This window comes from Platalea leucorodia (genome assembly GCF_965183815.1).
Source record: "Platalea leucorodia genome assembly, chromosome: 5".
Taxonomy (NCBI): domain Eukaryota; kingdom Metazoa; phylum Chordata; class Aves; order Pelecaniformes; family Threskiornithidae; genus Platalea; species Platalea leucorodia.
In genome coordinates this window covers 97,422,162-97,447,873 of record NC_138827.1, presented here as the reverse complement: position 1 = coordinate 97,447,873, position 25,712 = coordinate 97,422,162, and the positions used below count along the sequence as shown (strand labels likewise).

Here is a 25,712-nt window from a genome sequence, read left to right as displayed (position 1 = left end):
AGTGGCTCGGGAGAACCCGTCCAGGGGATGAGCCAGGAGGAAAAAAAGAGATGTCATGAATAAGTTCCCTCCTTCAGACACCAGGGACGTCATCAAGTTTGTGGGAAGAAATATAAGTAGATCTAGCTCTTCATAGTGAAAAATTAGCTCTTTTCCTCACTTAAACTCCTCTCCCTTGCTTTCTTTTCTTCCCTCTGATAGCATTGCATCTGCAGGCTCCATGCTGTTGGAAGAGGTCACCTTGTGGCTGTTCTATTGAAGATGCAGAAGACAGCTAGAGAGAGTGATTGCAGCTGAAAACAGTATTATTTGCAGTCTTAATATTTCTATGGAACTCTTGAGGCTGAAAAAAAGGATAACATCAAGAAATGGTATTGTTCTTATTTCTCCCTCTGCTCCTTCCATGAAATCTGTGGCTTTCACAGCAAACTCTGCACGAGCAATCCTCTGCCTGCTGTACCATTTCTGTATAAAAGAAACGGTTAATCTGTAGATCACTTTTAGCTGCATGCTAGCATCCCAAATTAAATATGACACTACATTTGTCATGTAAGTCTTGGTCTTCCGTAAATTATATATTTATTAAAAGCTTTCCATTATTGAATTTCATGCCCACAAAACAAACCTCATCCGTGTCATTGGAAAACTGTTATCCTCTATAACCTGCACTGCGTTTCAGAAAACAACCTTTCTGTGATCCAATTAACCTATTACAATATTCAAAGACCCGGCACACAGGAGACAAAATTATGTTTGCTTTCTTTATTTCCTAACTTTATACCATATCTCCAAGACAGGCTAAAACCTGTATGTTCTGCTTGATAAATCTCCTCTTTAATAAAAGGAAGCAGCATTTGCAAAGTACAACTTCAGAGGCAATTATGATTGCGTTAGGCAGACACCGCCATCCTTCTCCTCTCTGACTGCAGCGGGAGCCTGATTCTCACCGGAGTAAGTAAAAAGCATTTTGTAAAATGATTGAAAAAAAGGCTAAAGACCCCAATTCTGAAAACAGGTTGGTTATTTCAAATAATCCTTATCACTCAAAGTCACTATGAATCTGCTAAGCATTCAGTCTTCCCTCAACAGAGACCTGCTTGAGCACATTGTACAGCAGCAGCCATACAGTTAATCTTGTTCCATCAGAAGGTGATCCTGCCAAGGTTGTAATGTTTTAATAAAGTCTGGTAGGAGAAACCAAGATTACCGTCACCACGTTATGCCACTCGGCGCGAGCATAGAAAAAAAGCTTTGGCCTCCACTGACCTTGACTCTGCATTTCACAATGTATTTACTACTGTAACTTTCATTGAGCAAGAAAATGTGACTGCATTTAATAAGCAAGGTGTTATAGCACTATAAACCATTAAACGGACAAAGATATTTTACAGTCTTTAGTCGATTCCTGAATAAATCTCAGCAAATAATTTTTACTTACTACTACTACTTAGAGTGACAAATGACAATTCCTCCTCCTCCATAACATATTAAATATTGAATGAAAAACAGGGTAAAATTCTGTTTATGTTCTTACATTAAATTCACTAAAAAAGGAAATTCAGAATGCACTCAACTCATACATACTCAGTATAACACCTTGCTGGAAAACAGTACTTAATCATAAATACCACATTGGAAGAGAGCATTTTAACAAAATATTTTTTCTGCATTTATTCTCTTAACCTTTTCACTACTACCTACAATTTTAAAAATCAGATTTTATTTGGATGCAGCCACTATTTGGGAAATATTAATTCATTTGCATTCTAAGAATCACTCACCTAGGTCCTGAAAAAAGCTGTGAGGATATTATATAAATAAAACCCTGCTGACATGTGAATCTGAGTGCCAGATTTGAACCCAGACCACATTTGATAGCTCAATTAAACAAAGTCAAAAATCATCCAGAGAACAAATTCCAAACTGATAATGTTGACAAGCCCTTTACTGCTGAGGAAAACAAGACAATGATGAAACTCTTCCCAAGAAAGAATTTTGAAAACAAAAGTAGGATAATGGTAAGGTGACCTCAGCCATCATAATTTTTAAATAGAAAACTAAAATATACATTTAAAATGAACAAAGTTGTAATAAGCTCAGTAGAGTCTGGCCATTGTGATAAAAAAAAGCACCAGTGTAATATAGAGTTTGGAAAACAAAAGAAAAATGGAGAGACTGGTAAAAAATTAGGTGAAGTTTAAGCAAAGCTCTCATTTCCCTCTCCTTACACCCAGTATACTTTTAGTTAAACAAATATAATACACACTGAGCTGGCAGCCTCTGCAAGACAGATGGTTAAGGGAAAAAGAGTCCCAGCCTTACTCCCTGCTTTCTGCAGCAACTCTTAACCTAAAGCTGAGGCCAAACTGATCCCGGCACCGGCACTGGCGGGAGGTCAGGGCTCAGCCTGCCCCAACACCCTGCAGGGAGTTCACGGGAGCCCACGTTTCGCAAACAGAGCAGTGGCAAACATTCACAGAAGGTGGTGCAGAGAAGGATGATAATTCAGGTGCTTAAAGCTGCCCTTTGGAGGATCTTGGCTCTGTTTCCTCGTTATGTGAAGAGCATCAATAGTCTACCTCGTTACTTTACTGATTCAAGTGCCTGAAAGTCTGTAGTGTGACTACTCTCCCATTCTCATAAGACGTAAGATAAATTATCCACCCACCAGTTAATTAAGTTCAAGGTTTCCAATTTCAAAGCCCTTACTATGCATGGGGCTAGTTGTGTGACAGGTCCCATTTCCCCACCTGCCTGCAGCTTCCCAGTAATACCCTACCAGAATGAGAACACCTGCTTGTCAGGAAAGATTGGTCAAACTAGAAAAATACCTAAATCAGCTGCATTCAGCATTTCTACACCCTTCATCCCTTTATATTCTTACATTTTTATGTTCTATGATAGTTAACAGATGAATGTACTGAGCTTGAATGTAATGAAAGCAAGAAAAGTAATTTCTTAACATCCTGAGCAATACTAGGTGCTACGATAGCAACTTCCAAAATCAGAACAACCAACCTGCATTTTGGTTGTTATTTCATTCTGCAGATGGGATCGCTCCACATAGCCCAGTGATCCCCAGTCTAGCCACATTCATATTTATGTTATCTTAGTGCTTACATCATGGATAGACCAACTATAACAATATTTTCTTATATTTGTTCAGCTAAAATGCTGGACATTATTATTGGAGGAATTCGGAAACTTCATGAAGAAGTCAGGAAGTGACTTTATTTATAAATATATAAATAAATTTTTCATGAAACATTCCTTAATGTCTCTGTTTCCAATTGTTCAGACCCCATTTGCTTCTCTTGAAGGAGAAAAACCATAACTTTCTTATTGAACTCTTGTCTATAGTTGGAGAAATTACGAGACAATATCTAGTGTGCAGTAGGTCAACTTAACCGTAATATTCTTCCTTAGTGAAGGCACAAATGAACACACAGTAATTCAGTTCAGACAGTCAGTATTGACAGTTGCATTCAACAGCTAAATTGAAATACTGGCCAAATCTCACTAAAATCTACTAACCTAGCCTTGACAACGGCTGTAATGGTTGGGGAGAAAAAGGGTCTGTGAGAAACCCTGCCAAGATCGTTTCTCTTCCCCCTTCTGACAGCAACAGCTCTGAAGGAAATCCCAGTGAAAGATTATTTCAGCAACTACACACAAGTTAGAATAAGAGGCGACAGAGGAAATTTGCATTCAGACTCAGACGACTGCTTTCGTGGCTGGCAAACTCACCAGGAGAAGTCTCCAGGGCTCCTTCTCAATCTCTGGAATAACCAGATGCATTTACTGCCAAGGTCCTGCAGAACTGCAGACTCCTCAAGTGGTACAGCAGGGTAATGGGAACTTACAAATCGGAGGTCCTGCCCAAATTATCTTCTTCATTGACATAAGCAGTTCTCAAATATGAGGCTGGATTTAGTGGCGAGGAAAGGAGGAAAAGCAGAAAATGTCTAGATAGAAATCATTTTTCAAAGGGGAAGGTTCATTGGTTTACTTCTAGGAGAGAGACTGAGAATCCTGTAATGCCAAGTGCCCTTTAAAAGGGCTTCATGTGTTAGACCAGGTGGTTTATGATGCTCCAAGAAACCCTTTGCTGTAATTAGTTTCATGATATGCATATGCTCCTATATTATCGCATACGTTCAATTCTTAAATAATTTGCAGCCTTAAAGTAAAGTGATAGTCCATGCACAAGACAGTCAGAAAAAACTATTTTAAAGCTAAATTTTGGTTACAGTTTCAGGACTTCCAGTCTTAAAAGAAACCAAATTTGTTTTCATTGCTAGAGAAAGACTTTTCCCTGCGGTTCACACCTACCAACCAGCTCGGCCATCAGGTCCAGGATGCACTCGTCTGCCAAAGCCCATGGGCGCTGGCCATTGAAATGGCCATGAACACCTCTGAAAAGGAAGAGACAAATGGTGAAAACATATGCTGTTCCCTTTGGATCAGTCCTAAGAAATGTACCTGATTTGGAGATACCACATCTAGAGGAGGGAGGAGGAGGAGACTCGCTTAAGATGAGCACGGCACTTTTATCATGCCACTAAAGCTCATAGCAAATGCAATTAATTTGTTGGTTTCTTACAGGTTTTCAGTTGCTTGAAAACTACTTATTTTGGGCCTCAAAATTCCTCTAGAAATCCCTCAAAATTCGAGATGATAGCTTTTTCACAAGCCCTCTGCAAGTGGCTGCATAGGAACAAGAAGCCTCCAGGAACAGGCATGCCGGGAAAGGGCACTGTGGTGCCCAGTGCAGGATGGCTCCCTGCTAACCCCAGCTCACTTAAACTACACGGAGAGCAGAAATCACCCAGCAGAGTCACTCCATCAGCATTTCTAGCTGAACATTGTACGGTGCAGAGGATGGTAGACTTGAATACTGCCTTGCTCCCAAACAGAAATATTTCTTGTCAGAAACAATTTCTATCCTCCTGAATCTCCTGTCTGAACTCACCCTTCTGCATAACCCAGCAGGTACTTAATGTATACACAGGGAAGCACCTGCCCAAACAGAGCTGCTTGCTAATTTTTATTACTTCTCTTCTCCCTGCCAAATTGTTCTAGATCTAAGTGTGCATAGAGCTTTTTGGTTTGACAGAGGGCATTTAAAAACTTTATTTTGCAAACTATTCCTGTCTACAGTGGATCATATGCGCACCTTAAACCTGAATGCATTACTACTCTGAAGTGACAGATATGTACATTCAGTTCTGGATTAAGTGCTCTGAACTAATTTTTACTTCAAATGTGACAGAGAAGTAAACTTCTAAGGTAGCCACCGTGCATATATAAATAAAAAGTTGCAAAGTTTCTTAAACATGCAGGATGTAGCATACAGATTTACATGCAAATGAAGGCAGATTGAGAAAAGTAATAATTGTGCTAATCCAGACGAATACTGCTCTGGGCTTCCATCTCACACTGGATGATTTTCATATTTGCTGAGCACCACGGGGTACTTGTAGAGTCAGAAATGCCAGGCTGCATGTGGCTGAGGCAAACCAAGTATAAAGCTGTTTCAAAACAGGGACAAAACCAGTAGAAAACTGGGTAGAGAGCAAAAAAAGCCCTAAAAGCTGTGATGAGAGAAAGAAGAAAAAAAAAAAAAAAAGAGCAAGTAATTAACCTTTTAAAGAGGAACAGGCACACAATGTTCACTCAAAATCATGAGAAGACATCTGGCAGATGAAGACGTGAGAAAGGAGGGTGTATGAGACACTACCAGCTAGTCCCCCATGCTTAAGGCTATTTAAAAGATTGGTTTTCCCTATCCACCTCCTACTGTCCCTTCTCAGGTAGAATTTTGTTCCATCTCCCACACAAATTATCTGGATTTTTATAGTCAGACCCTTTCTGATTGACTTGGGTGTAATTCGCGCCTCCTAGGGATATCTCCAAAAGAACCACAGTCCTAAAGAAAAGAACTGCTGCAAAAAGCACAATTTGTATTAACCATTTCATGACTCTTATCTTTGCAAAATACCATTTGCTTTTGGACTACTTTAGGTCAACAGCTGAAGGAGGGCACAGGTACAGCTGAACATCTCTTACAGATAAAATAACCTCCCTACGTTCAACAAGTCCAACCACAGAGGGACGACAAGAAGGACCCTGACCCCTAATTTGGATAAGGTTGCGGTACACTAGCTCACCGCTTTTCTCCATTTTAGAATTGCTCTCCGATGAGACCTTGATAGCAGAAAGCAGGCAGTGTAAAATAACACTCGTTTACAAGAACATTTCATACATGAGGAATAAAGGCAGTAGGTTGGTAGGGGAGAAAATGCGGTAAGGGGCAGGATTAGTGCTAACAGTTCCTCCTTCTATCAAACCAAAATGCAGCTACTTTCCCTAAAGACAGTGGTATGTGTTACATAAACAGCAAGACATTTATTGCTAATTTCCCTTCTTATTCTTAACTGTAATATAGTGATCAAAGGACTTCTTCGAGGTAATACAGACTGTTAAAATAAAAAAACCCCAAAGATTTTCAGTGGCTCCCAGCCCGAGGGGATCTGTATTTCTGAAAGAGGATAGCAAACATAATAAGACAGGAAAAAGAAGACCTAACTACCTATGGGATTCTCTTTCATTAGCTTTCTCTGATTTTATAGCCATTAGTGTCCTTCTAATGGGAATTTACTGATGAAAGCTCTTTCTACCAGCACACAGGACTAACAAAATTTCAGAATAAATTTCCAAGTTATCATGAAAACAGATATGAGATTTTGAGCATAAGAATATTTTATTTTGAGAAGAAAACATGGAAATTTAAGTATATTGAAAGAGGGGAGAGCCAGCATTAATTATTATTCCTATTATTATTATTATTACAGCACAGCTTACAGCTTGCCTCCCTCTTGATGGCCAATATAAATGCCAAGAGACAAAAATTATTGCAGCTAAAATGGTAGTTAAAGGCATATTCTTGGACCCTTTTTTTATTTTAATCACATGAAACTCTGTAGCCTTTGCTGATGGCACAATACATCCTATTACACTTAGGTTGTAAAATTCTATGCTCTGCCTCAGAGAATTTATATCTCTGTATATTATGCCACCCCTCTCTCAGCTCTGGTAGGCACTGGGGGTAATCTTTAAGGACACAACTGCAGTGCTTCTGGCATTTCCCTCAGACACGGATAGCCTACGTCTCATTTTCTTTCCTCTGCACCCTAGGTAGCAAGAGAGAGATTTAAATCGAGGTACCCAAATTAATGAATACAAAACATGGCCTATCAAATCATAAAGCATCACACAAACAGAATTATTTCTTAAACTACTGTGAGAGTTCTTCATTGCGCAAATTAATTTTTAGTCGGTTACCATTTTATTTTCAATTTGGCAAGAAATCACAATGCCACGTTTTATTCGTTGAGGTCTGGTTGATTTAAAGCTCACTAGGGGAGCTAGAAACGCGTTTTCTTATATGATCCCAGGGTTTCAAAGGAGGTAACAAAAGGGATTTAAATTAATTGCCAGCTTCAGGAATCCTCTTCGCTCATCCAAATCTTGTTCAAGTGGAAATGTCCTTCTTGTTTCTTTGCCAAAAATGATGCAAAGCATTTAATAAGCCAATACAGACTCTTAAGTTTGATGATGGTTTCAAGCAAAGAAATAGCCAAGAGAAAGGAAGACATATCCAAAGAAAAAGAACTGTATGGAGCAGTAGATTGAAGGCAAAACTAAAAAAGCTAGGGCATTAAACCAGGCATTTACAGCTCTAACATACAACCTGCTGAAAGGTACTATGCAGAGATGACTCCTGCCAAATGGCAGAAGAAGTGAGTTTGTCAAACAGAATATGACCAAGCCCTGCCAAGCTGCACTGCTGCTTGCAGGGCTGTTATATCTTGCAGGATTAGTTCAGAACATAGAATCAAAGATACTTTTTGACTCACTGAGAACAGTCCTTTGCTACTGCAGGTGCTATATTATAAAGCCCTCCACAGACTTGGGTTTTTTTGTCTACTATACTCACGTCAGAAGCCTGTTGCCAGACTACTTCAATGCTTAGAAGTATATATACATATTTAGGTTCTAGCCTAAATTTATTAATTCCTAGTTTATATTTACTGTGCCAGCATGTTATTTCATATAAGTGGCTCCTTTTTTCTCCTATGTTTATCCCTTGATACGTTCACAGAGAACAATCATTTTTCCTTTCAGTCTTCATTTTGCTCAGCTAAACAACTCTAATCCTCAAGACTTCCATTAAGCAGGTTCTCCACTCCCCAATCACCCTACCAGCCCTTCACAAGAGCACAACTGGCTATGGCAGACTCCCTTCTGTTTTAATAGTTGCACTTTAATGAGCTACTCGGACGTGAGAGACATTGCCCGCTGCAGCGAGTTTGTTCGCATGCAATAACAATTCTATAAAATACATTAATTGCTTAAACAGTTGTGGAGGGGGAAAGGAAAACAAGACACTGCAAAGCACCTATTGGCCTTTATCCAACCAAACAGGTCACTTGATCCTTGGTCTTTTAGATTTCAAAAAACTGGATTATTGGCTACTCTAAGCACAGAAGAGAAAACTCTTCATTCTTTTTTGCCCCTCATTCAGTAAATCTTGGATTTAGCTGAAATCAAAACAGAAAGATGAAGTCTCAAAGGCTCTTTTTTAATCCATACTAAGAATGCCAGTGGCTTGAATTTGTAATCTTTATACATTAGCATAAAAAAGAGGACTGAGGAATGTGGAAAGAAAGAATACAAAAACAGAACAGGTACGTGGGAGGCAGATATAAGAGAAGAAAGTTATAACCTGTCATTTAAAGGCAAGGGGGGAGAAAAAAAGGACAGTGACACTGTAAGAGGGAACACAACCAGAAAGAAATGCATGCAAAGGCCTCTTTCTCTCCAGGCCTTACTCTAATGAGTTGCCATCACCATACAGAGCTAAAGCTATGAGCTTCCCTGCCCTTGACAACAGCTACCAAGTAATCTTCCTTCTCACTCTTGCCATCAGCTATAAGCAGTGAAAACCATTTAAATAGACAAGTATAGTAGCTATTTGAGATGAGTCCCAAGACACAACAAACAGAAAATGCAGTAAACCAATTTATAAGAGAGCCAGAATCTATATCATTGCTGACTTGAAGGATGTACCTAATTTGCATGCCATTTCTTAGTTTCTTGCTACTTATTTATCTAAGCCACAGACACTAAATTCCATGCTGCCAACACACAAGACATTGAACAGGCTTCGGCTGGTAACAGCTACTACCTTAGACTGCATTTTGCTAAGCTATCCTTGGTGACTGGAATAAAAGCATCCATTTGTGTATCTCCAACCACCTATTCCTTTGCAGCCTCCAGCACCCAATTCCACCCATCAGCTTCTTTAAGCATAAATTGCTCTGTTCAAATTCAGCTTGACCTCACCCTGACTTTCTGAGTTGCCTTAGGTGCATCTGCAACTAGCAGGATTTTGTTGTGGGGTTTTGTTGGGTTTAGTTTGTGTTGAGGTTTTTTTTTGTTGTTGTTGTTTTTTCCGAAACTTTCTGATTTATTCTGGGTAAGGTGTTTGGGGCCAAGCTGTACTTTTGGCAAACAGCCTTCTAGATTTACTCCCTCTCTTCCAATGGCTTGAAATCATGTTCAGCCATATTTCCCCCTTAGATACAGCTACTGAAGGTACTTTTGATCTTCTGGAGGAACATGCTGCCTACCCTTTTCTCTCAGATTTTTATAATCATCAAGGAAAAAAAATATCCTTCACTGTAGCAAAGACAAACATAACAATGAAAGTGAACCAATGAAAAGGTACAGTGAAGGAGTTGAAATATGTTTGCACTCCCGGTGCATCACTCTAACAGATAAGAGTGCTATCTGACTTTTACCTTTCGAGAGAGCTCAGCTGTTTCCCTGATAAAGTACGATAATCATACAGAAATGGACAGGGTTGCAATTTTTTCAAATGACTGGAGAAATTGCAGTGTTGTGCTGAATGAATAACCAGAAGGAACAAGTATTTCCCAAAGTTCACATTCATTCCCATTCATTCTCAATCTTCTTCTCACTTACAAGAATACAAGTAATAAATAGGAAAGAGTAAACCATTTTTATTAACCCACAGCATTCGTATATTAAGTGAAACAGCAGCTACAGAGTTTTCGCACTTACATTGCAAAGCCTCCATTTATAGCATTTCTACTGAAACAAGGTTGCCCAGTTAGCAGAATTAGCTTTTCTTCTTCTACCTCCCCATATTTCCTCTGCTCTCTCACCATGAAATCACATCAGTTCCACTCATATCCCGCACCCTATAAAAGCATTCATCTCTTTTCCAGCTCACTCACTCATCTGGATGTTATTTTCCTTTGCCACCTTCAGCTCCCTGGTTTTTACTTATCTTTTTCCTTACTCCTCCCTGCTTCAGTTGCTCAGACTGGTGCTGGACATCTCAAAGCACAGGCTCTCCAGGGAAACAAAGTATAATATATATATATATATATATATTAAAAATAAAGCTATTTTCCCCCTCCTATATATCTAAAAGTTTCTCATCTGTTATGATGACAATGCTCCTTTCCCTGCAATGCTGAAATGTGTCCCTCTTTTGTCCTCCTGTCTCTCTTACATCAGCTCTGTTCAGCACAGCTCATTGCAATCTACCCTCAGCTCCTCGCTGAGATGCTCCTGAGAAGACAGGAATGCTTCTTTCTAAATAAAATGAACTTGTCAGGCAGAGACCTGGTTTAAGAGGAGCCAAAAACCTGCCAGCACTGGCAGCAGCACCACCTGCGCTCGGTGCTATTTCAAGGGGAACTGCCCACTGCAAGGCCTGCGGGGTGAATCAGACACAGTTAAAAATACTAATTAGAAAATCACAGGGTCTGAAACTGAATCATGTTCACCAGCAAGCAGCAGTAACCAAATGAGTTTGTGTGTCTTGTGTATAAGCACACACAGCAATTGGATGGGGCTGGTTAAACGATACAGGTCCTCCAGATGAGCCAAAGCAGAGCCACCATGTGCAGTACAGGTTATCACAGCTGGAAGTTTCTCTTTCCCCATTTTACTGCTCATACCTTTAAAGGAGATTTAAATAGTGCTAGGGAAACACTGAACATGTTTTACTCCTGGGCTATAGTGGTTTTAACACACTATTCTTCTATTTGAGTGTTTTCAAGGCAGATCCAAAAAAAACCCAAAGTGCTCATCTGAAGCATGGGTTAGCATCTCGCATACCCTGCTGTGTACTCACGTTCGAGCCCACTTGTCCAGTTCTTCATCCAAGTAAGTTTTAACTTTTCTTGGCTGGAGCCCGAGGGAATTCCCAGCAAAGTATACACAGCTCTCCTCTCCGTTCACCAGGCTCAGATCAGCTGTGGAGGGAAACCACAGAAACAACACGCACGTGGGAGTGAGCCCAGGAGGGACAGCACACGCACACACACACACACACACACACACACACACGTGCCACCACACAGAGGTCTGCCCGTTCAGGAGCACCCTCGGACACCATGGTCCCTATGCGCAAATGGAGGTGCCGCATCCTGACCTTCCTCCTGGGACACCACGCAGGCGACCCTGCAAAGGGATCTAAGGAGGCGGACAGCAGGGCAATTTGCAAGCAGTTATTCCCCTCATCCTCCTGCAATTTTCGGCTGAGTCCATCCATACCTGTTCTGGAGCTAATGTGAGTTCAGGCAGCATTAAATCCCCAGGTGTCTGGGGCTGTGTGGGAAGCAGCCACTGGCACCGATTTTGTCAGGTCTGTAACCAACGGTGAGTGGAGAGGGAGTATTTTCCTGACCAGGCTATCCACCTTTCTTCTATCATCAATATATTCCTACTCCAAGTCATGAAACTACTTGAATCGTGCATTTAATAAAAGTTAAGACTAGGTAAATCTGCGTCTTTCGTGTAAGTTCTCCCTGCATGATTAAATCATTATTTAGAAAAATGTAGTCTTTGCACAGAATATTTTAAGGCAGTCTCAAAAGTTCTTGCCTTGTCAGCATATATTGTGGGCTGCACTTCATGTCATCATCTGTGGAGGAGGAGGAAATCTATGTTGACAAATCCTTTCAATGATTAGGAGAAAGGCAAGGCAGTAGAAATTTATAAATAATAGCTCTAGTGATGTTCTGAACAATCTAATTACCCCGTGTCATCATCTATCAATCCAAACATTGCCTTTTTCTATTATTTCTCATGTTACAGATTCTTGGAGGGACAAGTGATGGTGACCTTCTAGAAGTAGTAAGTAATTTGCATTCATCTATACATATACTTACAATACCCCAAAAGCTAACATTACATGTATTTTTGGTAAATATAGCCGATATTCCTCAGAAAAAAGATCAAATGAATTAATATGCTAAGATACATTCTAGAAATGAATGATAAGATTGCATTTCTGTCTGTGAAAATTTTATGTTAGGGCTGTAGAAAAATAGATTAGATGCCTGGAAAAGGTCTCTTACTATTTTTTGCACTAACAATTACCAACTTCATTGAACCTCACCAGAAACACATTTTTAAGAAGTATAGACAACACGGGTAATTTCTTAACTAAAGCTTTAGAAGCTTTTAAAAAGCATAAATCAGAGAGCAATTTCAGCCTAATCTGTTTTACAGATGCTATGTCTGTTTTTCATCTCTATTCTAATATGAATGAAAACAGAGAGGCATAAATATTATCCATGCTCCTACATTGGTTCTATCAACAGTTCTTTTCCTATCAAGACACACAATAATACTGTCTCATTGGGAATAGAGAGAAGGATCTTTGCTCAAGAATTTGGAGCTCAATCTCACTAATACTCTTTATAGTCCAATCAACCAATTAAAACAGGTAAGGAATTATAAGCAAGTTAGCTTTTCTTGCACCACAGTCCTTTCCAAATAAAAATGCCCCTTGGGTCACTGTTGGACAGAGATGGCATTACCACTTCGACAAAGTGTATTTTTCTACTTTTACGCCTGTTACTTGGTCATTCTTTTTTTGGCATGTTATCAACTCTATATTGGGCTGTACTCTTTTCCTTTTCACAAAAAGCCGTTTACTTCCCCCTCTCTGACATCATTAAAAGACTCATTTTGGACCACTGCTGCTTCCCAAACTAGGCTTGTTTTTTGCAGCATCTTTGCCATTTCACAGCTTCTCCTGACCAGCACACCCTTGTGCTCCAACATTTCCTTGGTCACTGTGATATTCTTTACAGTAATGCATTTGTTTTCTTAAGACTTGTCTTTCCCCAAATTACCCTCATTTCTTACAGTATCGGCCCTATTTATTTCTGGAGAAGCTGTGGCTAACATGCAATATATATTGAAATATTCAAATAGGAAATAAGCACAACTGATGAAATAAAGGCTGGTGCAAAACAAGCAGGAGATAATTATTGAAATGTGTCCTTAGAGTAGCCTGAATAAAAAAAAAAATACATGAACAATAATTTACATTAAGATTAATTAGATACATTATAAATTATTCTCACACCTACTCAGATTCATGCAAACTAGTCAGATCAAGTAACGTATATTATTTTGCATACTAAATATACCCATTTGTCTACATTAAAGATGTATTTCTATACCTTTTAAACCTCAAAGAAAAAGTAAGTTTATTTTCAGAAATATTCAGTCCAAAAAAAAGGGAAAAATACAATGTCTTTATTAACCAGAAAGGAAGGACTAAATCTGTTTATACATTATCTGAGTCCTACCCCTTGTTGAAAGATAAAAGATCACCTCTTTCACACCTTCCCATACCCCCCTCACAAGCTGTCCAAACAAAGAGCCAGATTTATAAGATTAACCACTACCTTTAACCATCTCTTCAGGGAAATATAGCTCAACACTTTCAATCTGGGACATCTTTTTATTCCCAAGAAGCCCAAATGATCCTCTATTCCTTTACAAGATGACAAAGCACAAGCAATAGCCTTAATCAGATTGGTGATTTGGTGCCTGACTGCCAACTGCAATCCAGTCATTCCTACCTCCCCCCAGTGCACGAAAAAGCGTTAAAGAGACTTTGTTGTCATCTCAGAGCAGGGCGAAGAGATCCAAACATTTCTGTAAATCTTCTGTTGTCATCTTTTGCTATTTGCTCACCTGAACCTCGCCTCATCCCTCATGCTTGCACATAAAAACTCAAAGATTTGCCAGGGAGTTAGTCTGCTAGAGGTTTCCACTTGATCGATATAACAAATAAACAGCCGTGACAGTTTTTAAGTTGATAACTAAATTAAACTATTATAATGACTTTCTAAATATTTTTATGTACGTAATCTTACAATTGTCTCCTATGGATGTTCTCATCTGCTTCTTGTAAGGCTTCATTTTAAAATCTCATTGTAATGCTTTATGTAAATATATAAAGAATATATGATGCCTAATATCTGTAATGACATTTATCTTCAGAAGCATGTTATCTAGGATCCGCTCCTGTGCTCAGATAAATGTCATGGGAGATCTGTCTCTATCGTATAGTCAAACAATGTAAATATACATATGTATTTACACCCCTGCTGTTTTTCAGTGGGGAAGCTGTTCCTGATGACAGCTGAAGCACAGAAAAGAGAGACAGGGGAAAAAGAGGAGGAAAAAACTCCTCAATTTGATAACACAAGAATGATAGGTTCTCTGTGCTATTCAGCTGGTACTACTATGTAGGCTGCTTATCTTCACTAAAACATGTATATCCACAGTCTCAGGACTAAATATTGTAGTAACTGGGAGAAAAAAACCACATCAACAGTCTTTGAGTCTAAATATGATGGCAAATGATAAATAAACTATAATGGAGGTTAGAAGGGAAGCAATGAAAACTGTCACAGCGGTATCAAAACCTTTACGTACTTCTTGGAAGATTCTTTAATCTGAAGCTGCTGAGACACTACACTGAAAAGTGACCTTTTATATTCTTGAGAGACATTTCACACACTGCAGTCAAAGACACGGCTGCAGTTCAGGTGCCCTAGTTGAGCTGGATTTTAATAGCACAGCCAGATTAAGGGCAGCAGCGCAATGGCCATGTGCGCTGCCTTCCAGCATCTCTCCAGCTTCGGAGGGACATTTTGCAGTGGCATGGTGGCAGCTGAAGTGGCTTTGAGCACAGAATAGTCATACCCAAACAAACAGATGGGGTTTACGAAACCCTTTTAAGCAACCAGAGCGAAAAAGAAAAAAAAGGACTTCTTGGCAGACAGGCTGAGAACACCTCCTCCGTGCGGAGGAAGCACCTAGTTTAAATATTTGTAAAGTGTCCAGTTCTGCTCTGAATAACACAAATAGCAAAACTCAAGGATTTAAATGTGGGGAAAGATAAGCCAATACCACTGGTACTTAGAGAATTAAGATTTATCATGTCCTAAGGACAGGAGCAGGCTGCATTCCTGACATTCATCATCTCTAGGCAAAAAGATATTGAAGACAAAGGTAGTTTCAAAAGATGTCCAGAAATTCAGACAATTGATACCATTTTCTACCATGGATCTTTACTGGATATAATTTAGTGAATGTACCTGTAATTTCTCATGTACTGTCAGTGCCGTTCTTTTGAGAAAAAGAAATCTGCAGAAAATTGTATCTGCATTTATTAGAAAGTGAAAATATTTTGCAAGAAAGTTCTATGATATTTTTTCCTTTAATTTTTAATAGATGCTTTCTGCCAAGGCAGAACAGGACGAGAATGACTATGCCTATATAAGTTGACCATCTAAGGAAATAATATGCCGTTTCTTCAGCTTCCAGCGTGTGATGACCAGGGCCTGCAGAGCAGGGGCAGCTTTTGCTTCCCATGTATTTGACATGTGAGCTGAAAATAAACCCAGATAGGACTTGGGAAGCCGGAGAAGAGCCCAGGACCATGTTGCCTTCATAGGTGGGTGCTTCCACTACGTTTCCCCGCATGATTTTGGCCAGACACTGCAGCAGTGGTGGGTACAAAATAAAACCTTGGAAATGTTTTGTACTTTCGCTGGGCTAGGAGCGCTAACTCGAAGAAAATGCCTCTCTCTCAGCTTGCCAGCCCTCCTGCACACCCCTCCTGCCTCCCTGCCTGTACACCAAGTCCTCTCAATAAATCAAAGATACCCCTGCTCCCATGCCCAGGCATGCCACAGGCTCCTCGAAACAACCTACAGACCAGGAACGAAGTAGAAAAATTTTGAGAGCCATTTCGCACAGCTACCTTGAAGCCATGTGCAGTTATCAATTCATGAGGAAAGTGGGAAAGATCTTCAAATACAAGGTTTCATTATGAATTATTTGCTCAGATCAATTATTTATTCTAAGGCACAGTCTTCCATTTGGCCTCAGGAAGAAAATAATCTCTACTATATATGTACCATCTCTTTCATTAACTAAAATAATTGTAACTAGATAGATAATACCAAACTATATTACACCAAGGAAGCAACTACTCTGAACTATTGTAAGCTACATTGCCGTTTCAAACCATTAGATAGAAATGCTTCTGCCTATAATTTTCAATCAGTCACTATATTGTTCAAAGCAGCTGACTGACAGCATAAGCACCATGTAAGTACTGTATCCTCGCATTTTATTCAGGACGGGAATGAGAGCATAAAGCTTTTGGTGCCAGAATAAGTTGATGGATTGATTTAGCAACATCAGGGACATACTGTGCTCAGATATGACTGCAATTGCTCAATTATCTCATAAGTGACAATGATTTCCAAAGATTTGTGATAAACACATGCAGACGATGTGAAGCCCCACCCTTTCCCCCCGCTCCCCCACTGTAATTATAATTCTCACTTGGAGGCAGATCCTTGACTTTTGGGATACAGAAACATTCACGAAGATGTTTTAACTCATCCTCTTCATCTAAGTGAAAAGCAAGTTTCTTGTCTGCGGGACTGCATCCTAGCCGCAAGGCAGTTTGCTCTAAAATGGTTGCTGGTAACACAGGAGAAGATGGATCCATTTTCAGGTCATTCAATTTCACCTTAAAATGAAAAATGCCACAGTTTAGCTTCTGCAGTATGCATATTCACGAGTGGCTGATAAGCAGCCACTAAAGCTACATCATTCAAGACCCAAACTTACTTGATGTAAAGCTTTTAAAAAGTGAAGTATTTGAATAGAATGGTAAAACTGATCAATTCAAGTATTTCCAAGGCAACATATTGCTGTAACCCCAAAGGCTTTTTTTTTTTTTCCTCTCTATAGATACAATGTTCTTTTTTTAAGCTATATCAGCAGCTTCTAAGTTCTCCCACCAGACTGGTAGCAGTTACAAATGCTGAAGTGTCATTCACAATTTTGAGATCTCAAAGCCAGAGGCAGCATTATTGTTTCTGCAGTCTGTGCTCAGCTACACTGAGGCTGTTTCCAGGCTGTGCCACATTCAACCTCATTCAGCTTTTCTTCCTTAAAAATATGAGGGGGTGTTTTTGTGCAGCCATGCTCACGTACAAGGGCAGAGCAGGCGGGATACAGATGGCAGACAAAGGCATCGTTAGAAATGTAGCTTTCAAGACCAGGAACTTGAATTACTGTTGCCTTCTAGCAACACCAAATATCCTAGTGTTTTAGCTCCGTTTGTCCTGGGAAAGGAGAGAAGCCCAAGTCAAGCTGCAAACATGACAGACCATAGTTTCTAACAGAATATCCAAAAGTGTATCTGCAAAATTTACAAGCTCGTTGATCTTTATAAGAAGAAGAGTTCTGTAACTGTAATGCTCAGAGACACCATCGAGTTCAAAATAGCATTTGTGCACTGGGCTTTACAGATCTATTGGCAAAGAAAATTTATGACATGTACTCTGTATTTTAGGGAAAATCTTCGCCAGTGTTGCCTGCTGCGTTCTGTTGCAGAAGGTAGTCAAGAGGCTCACTGAGGTACTCGGTGGTTTCCCCAGTTTAGGGAACTGTATAGTTAGACCACAAAATATTCTCTGCCTTTTTAAACATCTCCAAGAGTTTTGGTGCAACAGAAAAACTCTAGGGGATAGGCAGAAATAGGACAAGGTTAGCCCATAATACGCAGCATAGAGCCACAAGAGAATATAGCTTTTTCCCCTCTTTGAGAAAGAAAACTCTTGAAGTATGTATCTTCCATAAGTACCAGCTCTCTTTTATTAAAACCAATAGTATATTACAGAGAGTTCTCTAGAAACAAGCTGTAGAAAGAACGACAGATGATTATATGGGTTGTAGCCAGCTGAGCATTACATTCATTGTCACTGAACCTAGCTCGGGTTTTTGTAGAAGGGTTCTGAGAGTCAGTGTGATGGTATGTTCCAAATTATAGAAATTTTTTAAAATTAAATCCCTTAAGACACATTTGTCTCTATTCTTTTTGGTACAAATACATAAATGCAGATCAGGTTTTTTTATCAAATTTTTATGCCAGTCCCTGAAGACCATCCATAAGAGCTTCATCGATGCATATGGGAAGGACAACAGTTGGTATTTAAATATAAACTCCTAAATAGCACAGCCTCATTAGTGCCAATTAATCCAAACCTGTTTATACTTTAGCCAAATGGCCAGCATGATGCTAATACCTGGTTTAATTTGCTATCATTTAGTTTATGATGAGAACATTTTCTTTTTCCCCTTCAGACTTGATATCTTACACAGTAGCAATTTTTCCTCTCCTACCAGCACGCAGAGTTAAAAAAAAAAAGTATGCCAATAGAGCTCTTTAAGACAGCAGTTTTCATTTAGCTAATGTTCACCTTCTCCTGGGAGGTATTGGAGACATCCTATTTTTGTGCTGTCTCCACACTGGTTGTTCACACCTCCTCATTGTCACCAAATTTATCATTCCCACTCATTCATCCTAATCATCCCTTAGCTGGTAAAAAGGAAAATAAAATGGCAAAAATGAAAAAAAAAAAAAATATTTAAACTTCTTTGTTCTCAGAGTGTTTTTCAAGGCTCCTAGAAGGCAGAGGGATACACCTAAGCAAGTAGTTTGGTGTGATGTTAGAGTGGCTGAGCTGGCTGGAATCAATACACCCAACGAGTCACCTCCCAAAGAGCTGCCACCCCACCGTAAGCGCCACAAGAGATGTGGCCAGGCTCCCTATTGCCCAGGGAACCACTTTTCAGTTCCTCTACAGCTGAACAGCAGATCCAAGACCTTGCCTCTGCCAGCTCCCCTGCTGGGGTATTGGTAACAACTTGTGTGCTCTTCTGCAGGTCAGAAGAGTATTGACCTTCTGGACCTCATTTGGCAGTCACCAGGGAGGATGGTTTAGAGATCTTTATTTTCTCCAGTAGATGTTGTGAAACATCTAGAAAAGCAAGCTAGGCTCACGGACACTATGGCTACCACTAATACAGGCACCTTGTTATAATCTAAAGACACTGTAAGGTAACTTAAGTTTCACTTCTCCAAATTACAAATTTTAAGAACCCATGGGCTTAATCAGCAAATCAGGCTTTATTTTCAAGCAATATTGGGATCAGCACTGGGAAAGTAAAACCACTTTTTGTTTCTAAAGGCTTATTTCCTTGATTTACAATACTAGCATGGGTGTCCTGATCCCATAGACATTATCAATGCATGTCCAATACATACTCATATAAACAAGATATAGTCCTCTGTTTTTAATAATGAGTGTTTAATGCAAATTATGGAAAAAATTCTTGGAGAAGGGGCTGGAAATCAAGTCTCCCTGACTGTCTCCTTCCAGATAAAAGGACCACACAGTAGTCTGTGTAGTCTTTTCTGCTCAGTCAATCTTCCTCCCACTCAAGTTAATGCCTGGATTTTTTTTGCTCCCCAGTGCCGTAGCTCCTGAAGTAAGGGAAGGAGCCTTTTAATCTCTCTAAACAGATGACTCATATGAGTTAGGGATATTTGTTTGGTGATGCTCAGCTCCTCTGGTCCCTAGGAGGGGGACCGTGCAGCATCGGCATTGCCATCAGCTATGTTCTCTCCTGGATACAGCCTATGAGGAAGGTTTGGGAGTCTCCAATGTTTATCTCCTAGGGCCCACACAGGCAATGCCAGCTAATCCCCTTTCAATTTATGATCAGGAGATGGATGATAAGGGTGCTTGAAGGACAGTTTGGTTTTATACACCAGATCCCCCTCATCTGCTCTGTAGATTCTCTGCTTTACACCATGTGAACACAACGCAGCATCCTCCCATTTGTCTTACTAGTCACCATTTTTCAGTAAGGACACACAGTTATTACAGTGGATTAATGGCTATCATATTCCAGGCCATCCGCTGACCTGCCTGGCAAGCATAGGTGGCTTTTGTTTCCATTTGAGGCCTGACTCAAAACCCACTGAAGTCAATAGGTGTCTCTATTACAGTTAAAGATTTCTGGCTGGGGCTTTTTGTTCCCTGTCATTGCTGCAGCTTGCTGCATCTGATCAATGACTTTCGTTTATTATGATTCTTATTTATATTAAATTTTGACAGCAAATATAATATTAAATACAAAGATCTAGAAGCTAAAAATGATTAAGTGCTCAGAGGTATCTGATTTAATACAAACATTATGAAATAAGATAAAACTACTAAAATAAAATCAATCAAAATCCTATTGAGGAATGAAATCCCAGAGATCCAATTCTAAGACCAGAATAAGAAAGTACTTTTGTCCTTCGAATGGGAATTAGGCTTCATAGAGAGGGAAACCCAGAATTGCTTGGGTTTTTTCTTTTCTTTTCTTTACTTCTCTTTTTTTTTTTTTTTTTTTACTCTGACTGGCATTATTGCATTTTCTAATTGCTGCAGAATAGAGTCCCATGCAATTATTTTACAATAATTCATGAATCATTTGTTATTTTCTATACGTAAATACATTTGTATAAAAACAGCACAACTTTAGTCCATCCAATTATTTTCATTTAACTGAAAACTATATTCTGTATCATCTTCAAATTAAAATTCAGTCCCATAGTGCAAAATGATTCCCACCTTGATAAACATGGTTCCTTATAAGGATTTTTTTCATACAACTTAGAGCCAAAGTAATCAACATTTTAAGAGAAACAACTTGCCTCCACCACCTACTCTGGAAAAAACAGTCAGGTGTTTTCTTCTCCCTTTCCTTGAAACTTCCTTACACTGTTTGACTTCATAGATAGAGATGACATGAAGTCAACATTTTTTTTTTATTTTTTTTTTTTACTCTTTCTTTGCTCTTTTGACTCTTCCACAGAATTTGCCTCTTCTGCATACTGATTCAAGGTAAAGAATTCACCAATGACTGTTGGCAATCTCATTTTCAAAAAGAGCATATGCAACTTAAATTAAGAAAACAGTCCTTATTACATATTTTATCAGCATAGATATCAGCCCCACTACTTCATCTCCCATTTTACAACTATAAAAGACAATGGATGAGAATTAGTCAGACCTAAGTGACATGAATGTCTGGGTGATTATTTCTGTTTTGTCCTTTATGCATAATTTACTGACTAAATAGAAAAAAATCGTGTGAATATTAGCAAGCCATCCTATCAAACTTACACAGGAAGGTCCATTAGGCTTAATTATACAAATGATAATTTCTCCTATTTTTAGATCCACTGACGATATTTTTATAGATCTACCCTCTGTCTATAATTGTATCTTGATGTCTTTATGAAAAAACTGTAAAGTCCTCTCACCCCCCCTTAAATATTCCTTTAAATATTCCAAGATGTTACTCACAGTCTTTCTACCCAGCACAGTGCTGACAGGCATACAATGAATCCCTATTTAAAAAGCTGTATAAGTACCATCAGAGAAAGAGAGTTTATCATGGAAATAGCATATCCTGCACTTTCTGCCCTCCAATAGCTGTTTACCAGGTTGCTAAACACAGCTCAGCCCACAGACCTTTGACATTTTTAGGTTAGCGTCCAAATGAACTCTTTGGAAGGAAAGCTGGGGGTGGGCACATGAATAAGCGTGCAAGTTTGCAGTATAGGTCCATGCTGTCAAAATACACCCACTGAAAGCACCAATAGCACTGTGGATTGAAGCTGCTTTAAAAACAAACATTGAAAAACTACAGAAATGCACAGCGCATAAGGGCTGGTTCTTCTTCCCATCTTTACACAAACAAAATTGCTTTTGTGAATACAATTTTGCAGAAGGAAGTTCCTAAAAAAGCACAGCCCAAAGCAACACACATTCTTGATTACTTCAGGTTAAATACACTTCAGTGAATTTGTTTAAATTACGGAACTGCAGAGAAAGAAAAATCTAAATATTCATAGCACACCCAACAACAGACACACAGCAGCAAACACAACTGTATAATTAAATAAGTTACACAGCACAGTGTCACAGCTGCAGCAAGGGAATGTGACAGAGAGGAATTATAATAAACTCAGTAACTTAGAGCAATTTAGGCACATATTGACCTTTATGTCAAGAAGTGTTTTGGTGTTAAAAGTAATTTTACATATAAAACTCATCTCTTCCCCTCCACAGTGAAACTACGTTACCCTGCGGTTGGCAGCTGTTCCTGAGAAAGGATGATGAAACTCTTGTGCAAATACTCGGCGTTGCATGCAGAAACAGCCATAGTCACGTGCCTGCTCCTCCAGACTCTGACCCGTACAGCGACCAAACACATGACCTCTGGGAGTTAACCAAAAACCAGGTGTATATATTTATTTATTTATTTTCCTTTGTTACCACAGAAAAATTTAAAGCTCTGATTAAATTAAGACGACACCTTTCTCCTATACAGGAACAAGAATACACACACAATTATAATGAAAATTCTTTTAAACCAAACTCTTTCGCTTGAGTGAAGGAGTAGATTGATGGCATAACAGCTAGAAGTCACCAATGTTCACAGCCACAAGGCAGAGGGAGTGGTGGCAATTTAGACGGAGCATGGATTTGCCAGGGTGGAAAAGAGAAGAAGAATTAGAGGTGAAATTAGAGAAGAACAGAGTTGATATCTCTCTTTACTCTCTATAAACATTATCTCAAACCAGCCACATGTTAGCCCAGTCCCCTCCCTTCAAGCTTGAATGACACCCATTCCTACACATAGAATATAGTCATCTGGAAGCAACAAAACTCATTTCTCTCTATTCAGCCTCTGAAGGTTTGTTTTTGTTTTTTTTTTGTTTGTTTGTTTGGGGTTTTTTGTTTGTTTTTTGGGGGGGGAGGGGGGCAGAAACCCACAGGGTAAAAAAACAAACAAACAAACATTGAGGAGAGATATAGGGGCAAAGGGGTCAGAGTTGTGGACTAACAATGTAATTTAGAGATACTACTCCATCTTGGTGTTTTGCATGCACAGACCCCTGAGTAATGCTTGTTTATTATCTGTATTTCCATTTTCAGTAAGCACCAATATATTTGACACTCTTGAACTGTAAAATTTCATCTTCTTTGCTAGGAAAAAAACCAACGAAACAAACAAACACAAAACAGCAAAATAACCACACAAAGCAATCTAATATTGACCCAAAATAAAGCTAACCTCTATCCATCAGTTCTTGCAGTATCCTTACCCTGCACTATCAAATGATTTTTTGGACTTCCCACCAACTTGTCTTGTTCACTCCACCAGCAAGACAACTGGACTGCAGCTCAGCAAACTTTGTACCACCAGGAATTTGGACCAAAAAAGAGAAGCAGGAGATTGAGGCACTTCAGCTACTGAGGCAAGAGGGATCCAATGTCAAACTTACCCCAAAAGGGTATTTATTTCTTGTTTGGTTGGCCATTTAGGTCAAACCTGCAACTTTTCATTTTGCCCTTCGAAATAAAACTACATGAGTGACTTTCCCACTGCATTTTCCTTTCAAAAAGCGCCTTGAGTTTTATCCTTGATTGTCAATGGTGGCAGGAAAGCAGCTGTGCTGGCAAAAGCCATATGTTTGTAGACTTTCATGAGCGTAGGAATATTCACCCCTTTTTCCCAGCTATTCTTCTCAACTCTTCAGATGAAATGAAAGAAAAACAAAGACAAAAACCTTTGCCCTTAAATTCAAGGCTCAAAAATCAGCAAACTTGTCTCCTTGGTACCTTTTTTAGCTGCAGAACTGATCTAACAGTCTGTATTTTTTTTTCCTGTGATGCAGTGAAGTAACCAGAGTGCAGGAAGAGAAGAAGGAGCCACTGGGAGCCACGATGAGACCAACATGCAAGGGAGCGAGGCCACACAAGACAGCCAAAGTCTCAGTGGGCACTGGCTGATGCGGCAGAGAGAAAGCAGAAAATGCAACGGAGGGCAGCCCTGCCATCACTCTCTCAAAGGAGCTGTTAGGAGAGCGATAGGAAGGCAGTGACGTTTGACAGACAGTTCAGAGAAGGAAAAAGAAAAGAAAAAAAGAAAAAAAAAAGGATTTGCAGCTTTGTGGGAAGACAAGCTCTGCGGGAAGATAAGCTCTGCATGTCTGTAACTGAGGGTTGTATGGGGTACATGGGGCAGAGAAGAAATTAAGGGGTGGACAGACAAACACATTCTTTATACCTACAGCTTCCCTGTCTCATTCGGAGGTGCTTAACCATGTTAAGCCACAGGCTGCCAGACAAATCCATGAGCGTGCTGATACCGCTTCGTCTCATCCTTCACCCTAACCATTTGCCGTACCCGCCTGCTATCCGTCACTGCCAGCCCCAGGCTCACCGGAGCACGTTCGAGCCCTTGTCATGGGAGCCGTGTCCCTTGGCTGAAAAAAAACTATGCGAGCTTTTCCACAGGAACACCAATAAAACTTGTAATAAATTAATTTGACAAAACATATGCCTTCTTCTCAAGACATGTGACAACAACAAATAACCAAGTGTGCCCTGAAGCACGCCCACCCCATGCCAGATGGGATGCTAGGACACTTGGCCCATCAGGTCATGAAAGCTTGCCTTGGCACTGCTAGCCCAGAGCACTCTTTCTGTCAAGAGGGTAAAATGATCCAGCAAACAAAGAAGGATTCTCTTTAACTGAAAAAGGCAGGTCTTACCCAGGATGAGATGGCCTGGAAGACCCTCGGGCAGGAAAACACTGTGGTTTCTACAGTCTGAAAAGGAGCAGCAAGGCAGTGATTTGTCCAAGCAGCACACACTGCACCTGCAGCAGAGCTCTGCTCAGCACACAGATGCTTAGAAAAACTAAGGTTGTCTGTACTTGTAAGGCAAGCCCCCCAGCTATTTTTTAAAGCATGCCATCTGCACTTTATGATGGCATGATGCATTTCACCTCAGGCCTAACAGCAGTGACTTGGTAAACAACAGCATAAAACCTTTGGTCTGTCTTTCTGCTGAGCTTGCTATACCAACTTTCTTATCACTTTTGTTTTCTCTTCACCCCATCAACACTTCTGCTCTGCCTGAAAAGCTCATCTTTTACCTCAAGCTGCATTTAAACCCTACTTGATCAGGATGCCCTACACCTGCTCTCACTTACCTTGTTCTCCTCCCTCCCAGACCCTAGAGAGTTATATTTTGCTCCTGAAGTGAATATTTGGCATGTTTGCAGCAGTGGATCACTCTGGTTGTGTGATTCTGACTTTTGGTCTTCTGGTTAAAACTGAAAAAAACCTGACTCAGTCCATTTAGCTTTACTTTACAGGGTTAACTCTCTATAACTATGATCCAGGGTTTTTTTTTTTTTTTTTTTTTTATTTATGGGGCAGTGATTAGTAGCTCCTGCTAAATTATTGACTGCCTTTTCGGTAGCCAAAGTGAGCCCCTGAAATCTTCTTGCTTGTCTGAAGCACTTTTCCTTATTCTCTTTTCTGTTGGACTGTTAGGCACACCTCCTTAAGTACATATGGA

General features: G+C 39.7%; 1 protein-coding gene across 1 annotated transcript in view; it reads right to left on the bottom strand.

Moving 5' to 3' along the window:
- KYNU (kynureninase) overlaps positions 1-21,677 on the bottom strand; it is a gene marked incomplete at its 3' end in the record, with an annotated part of 60,319 nt that extends 38,642 nt beyond the window's left edge. The window contains exons 1-4 of the mRNA XM_082314581.1: positions 21,639-21,677; positions 16,768-16,957; positions 11,234-11,354; positions 4,333-4,415 (exon numbers count right to left, since the gene is read on the bottom strand). Of these exons, the coding sequence (XP_082170707.1) occupies positions 4,333-4,415; positions 11,234-11,354; positions 16,768-16,957; positions 21,639-21,671 (427 nt within the window). The 5' untranslated portion in view covers positions 21,672-21,677. The remainder of the gene's footprint in view (positions 1-4,332; positions 4,416-11,233; positions 11,355-16,767; positions 16,958-21,638) is intronic.
- Positions 21,678-25,712: the final 4,035 nt, after the last annotated feature.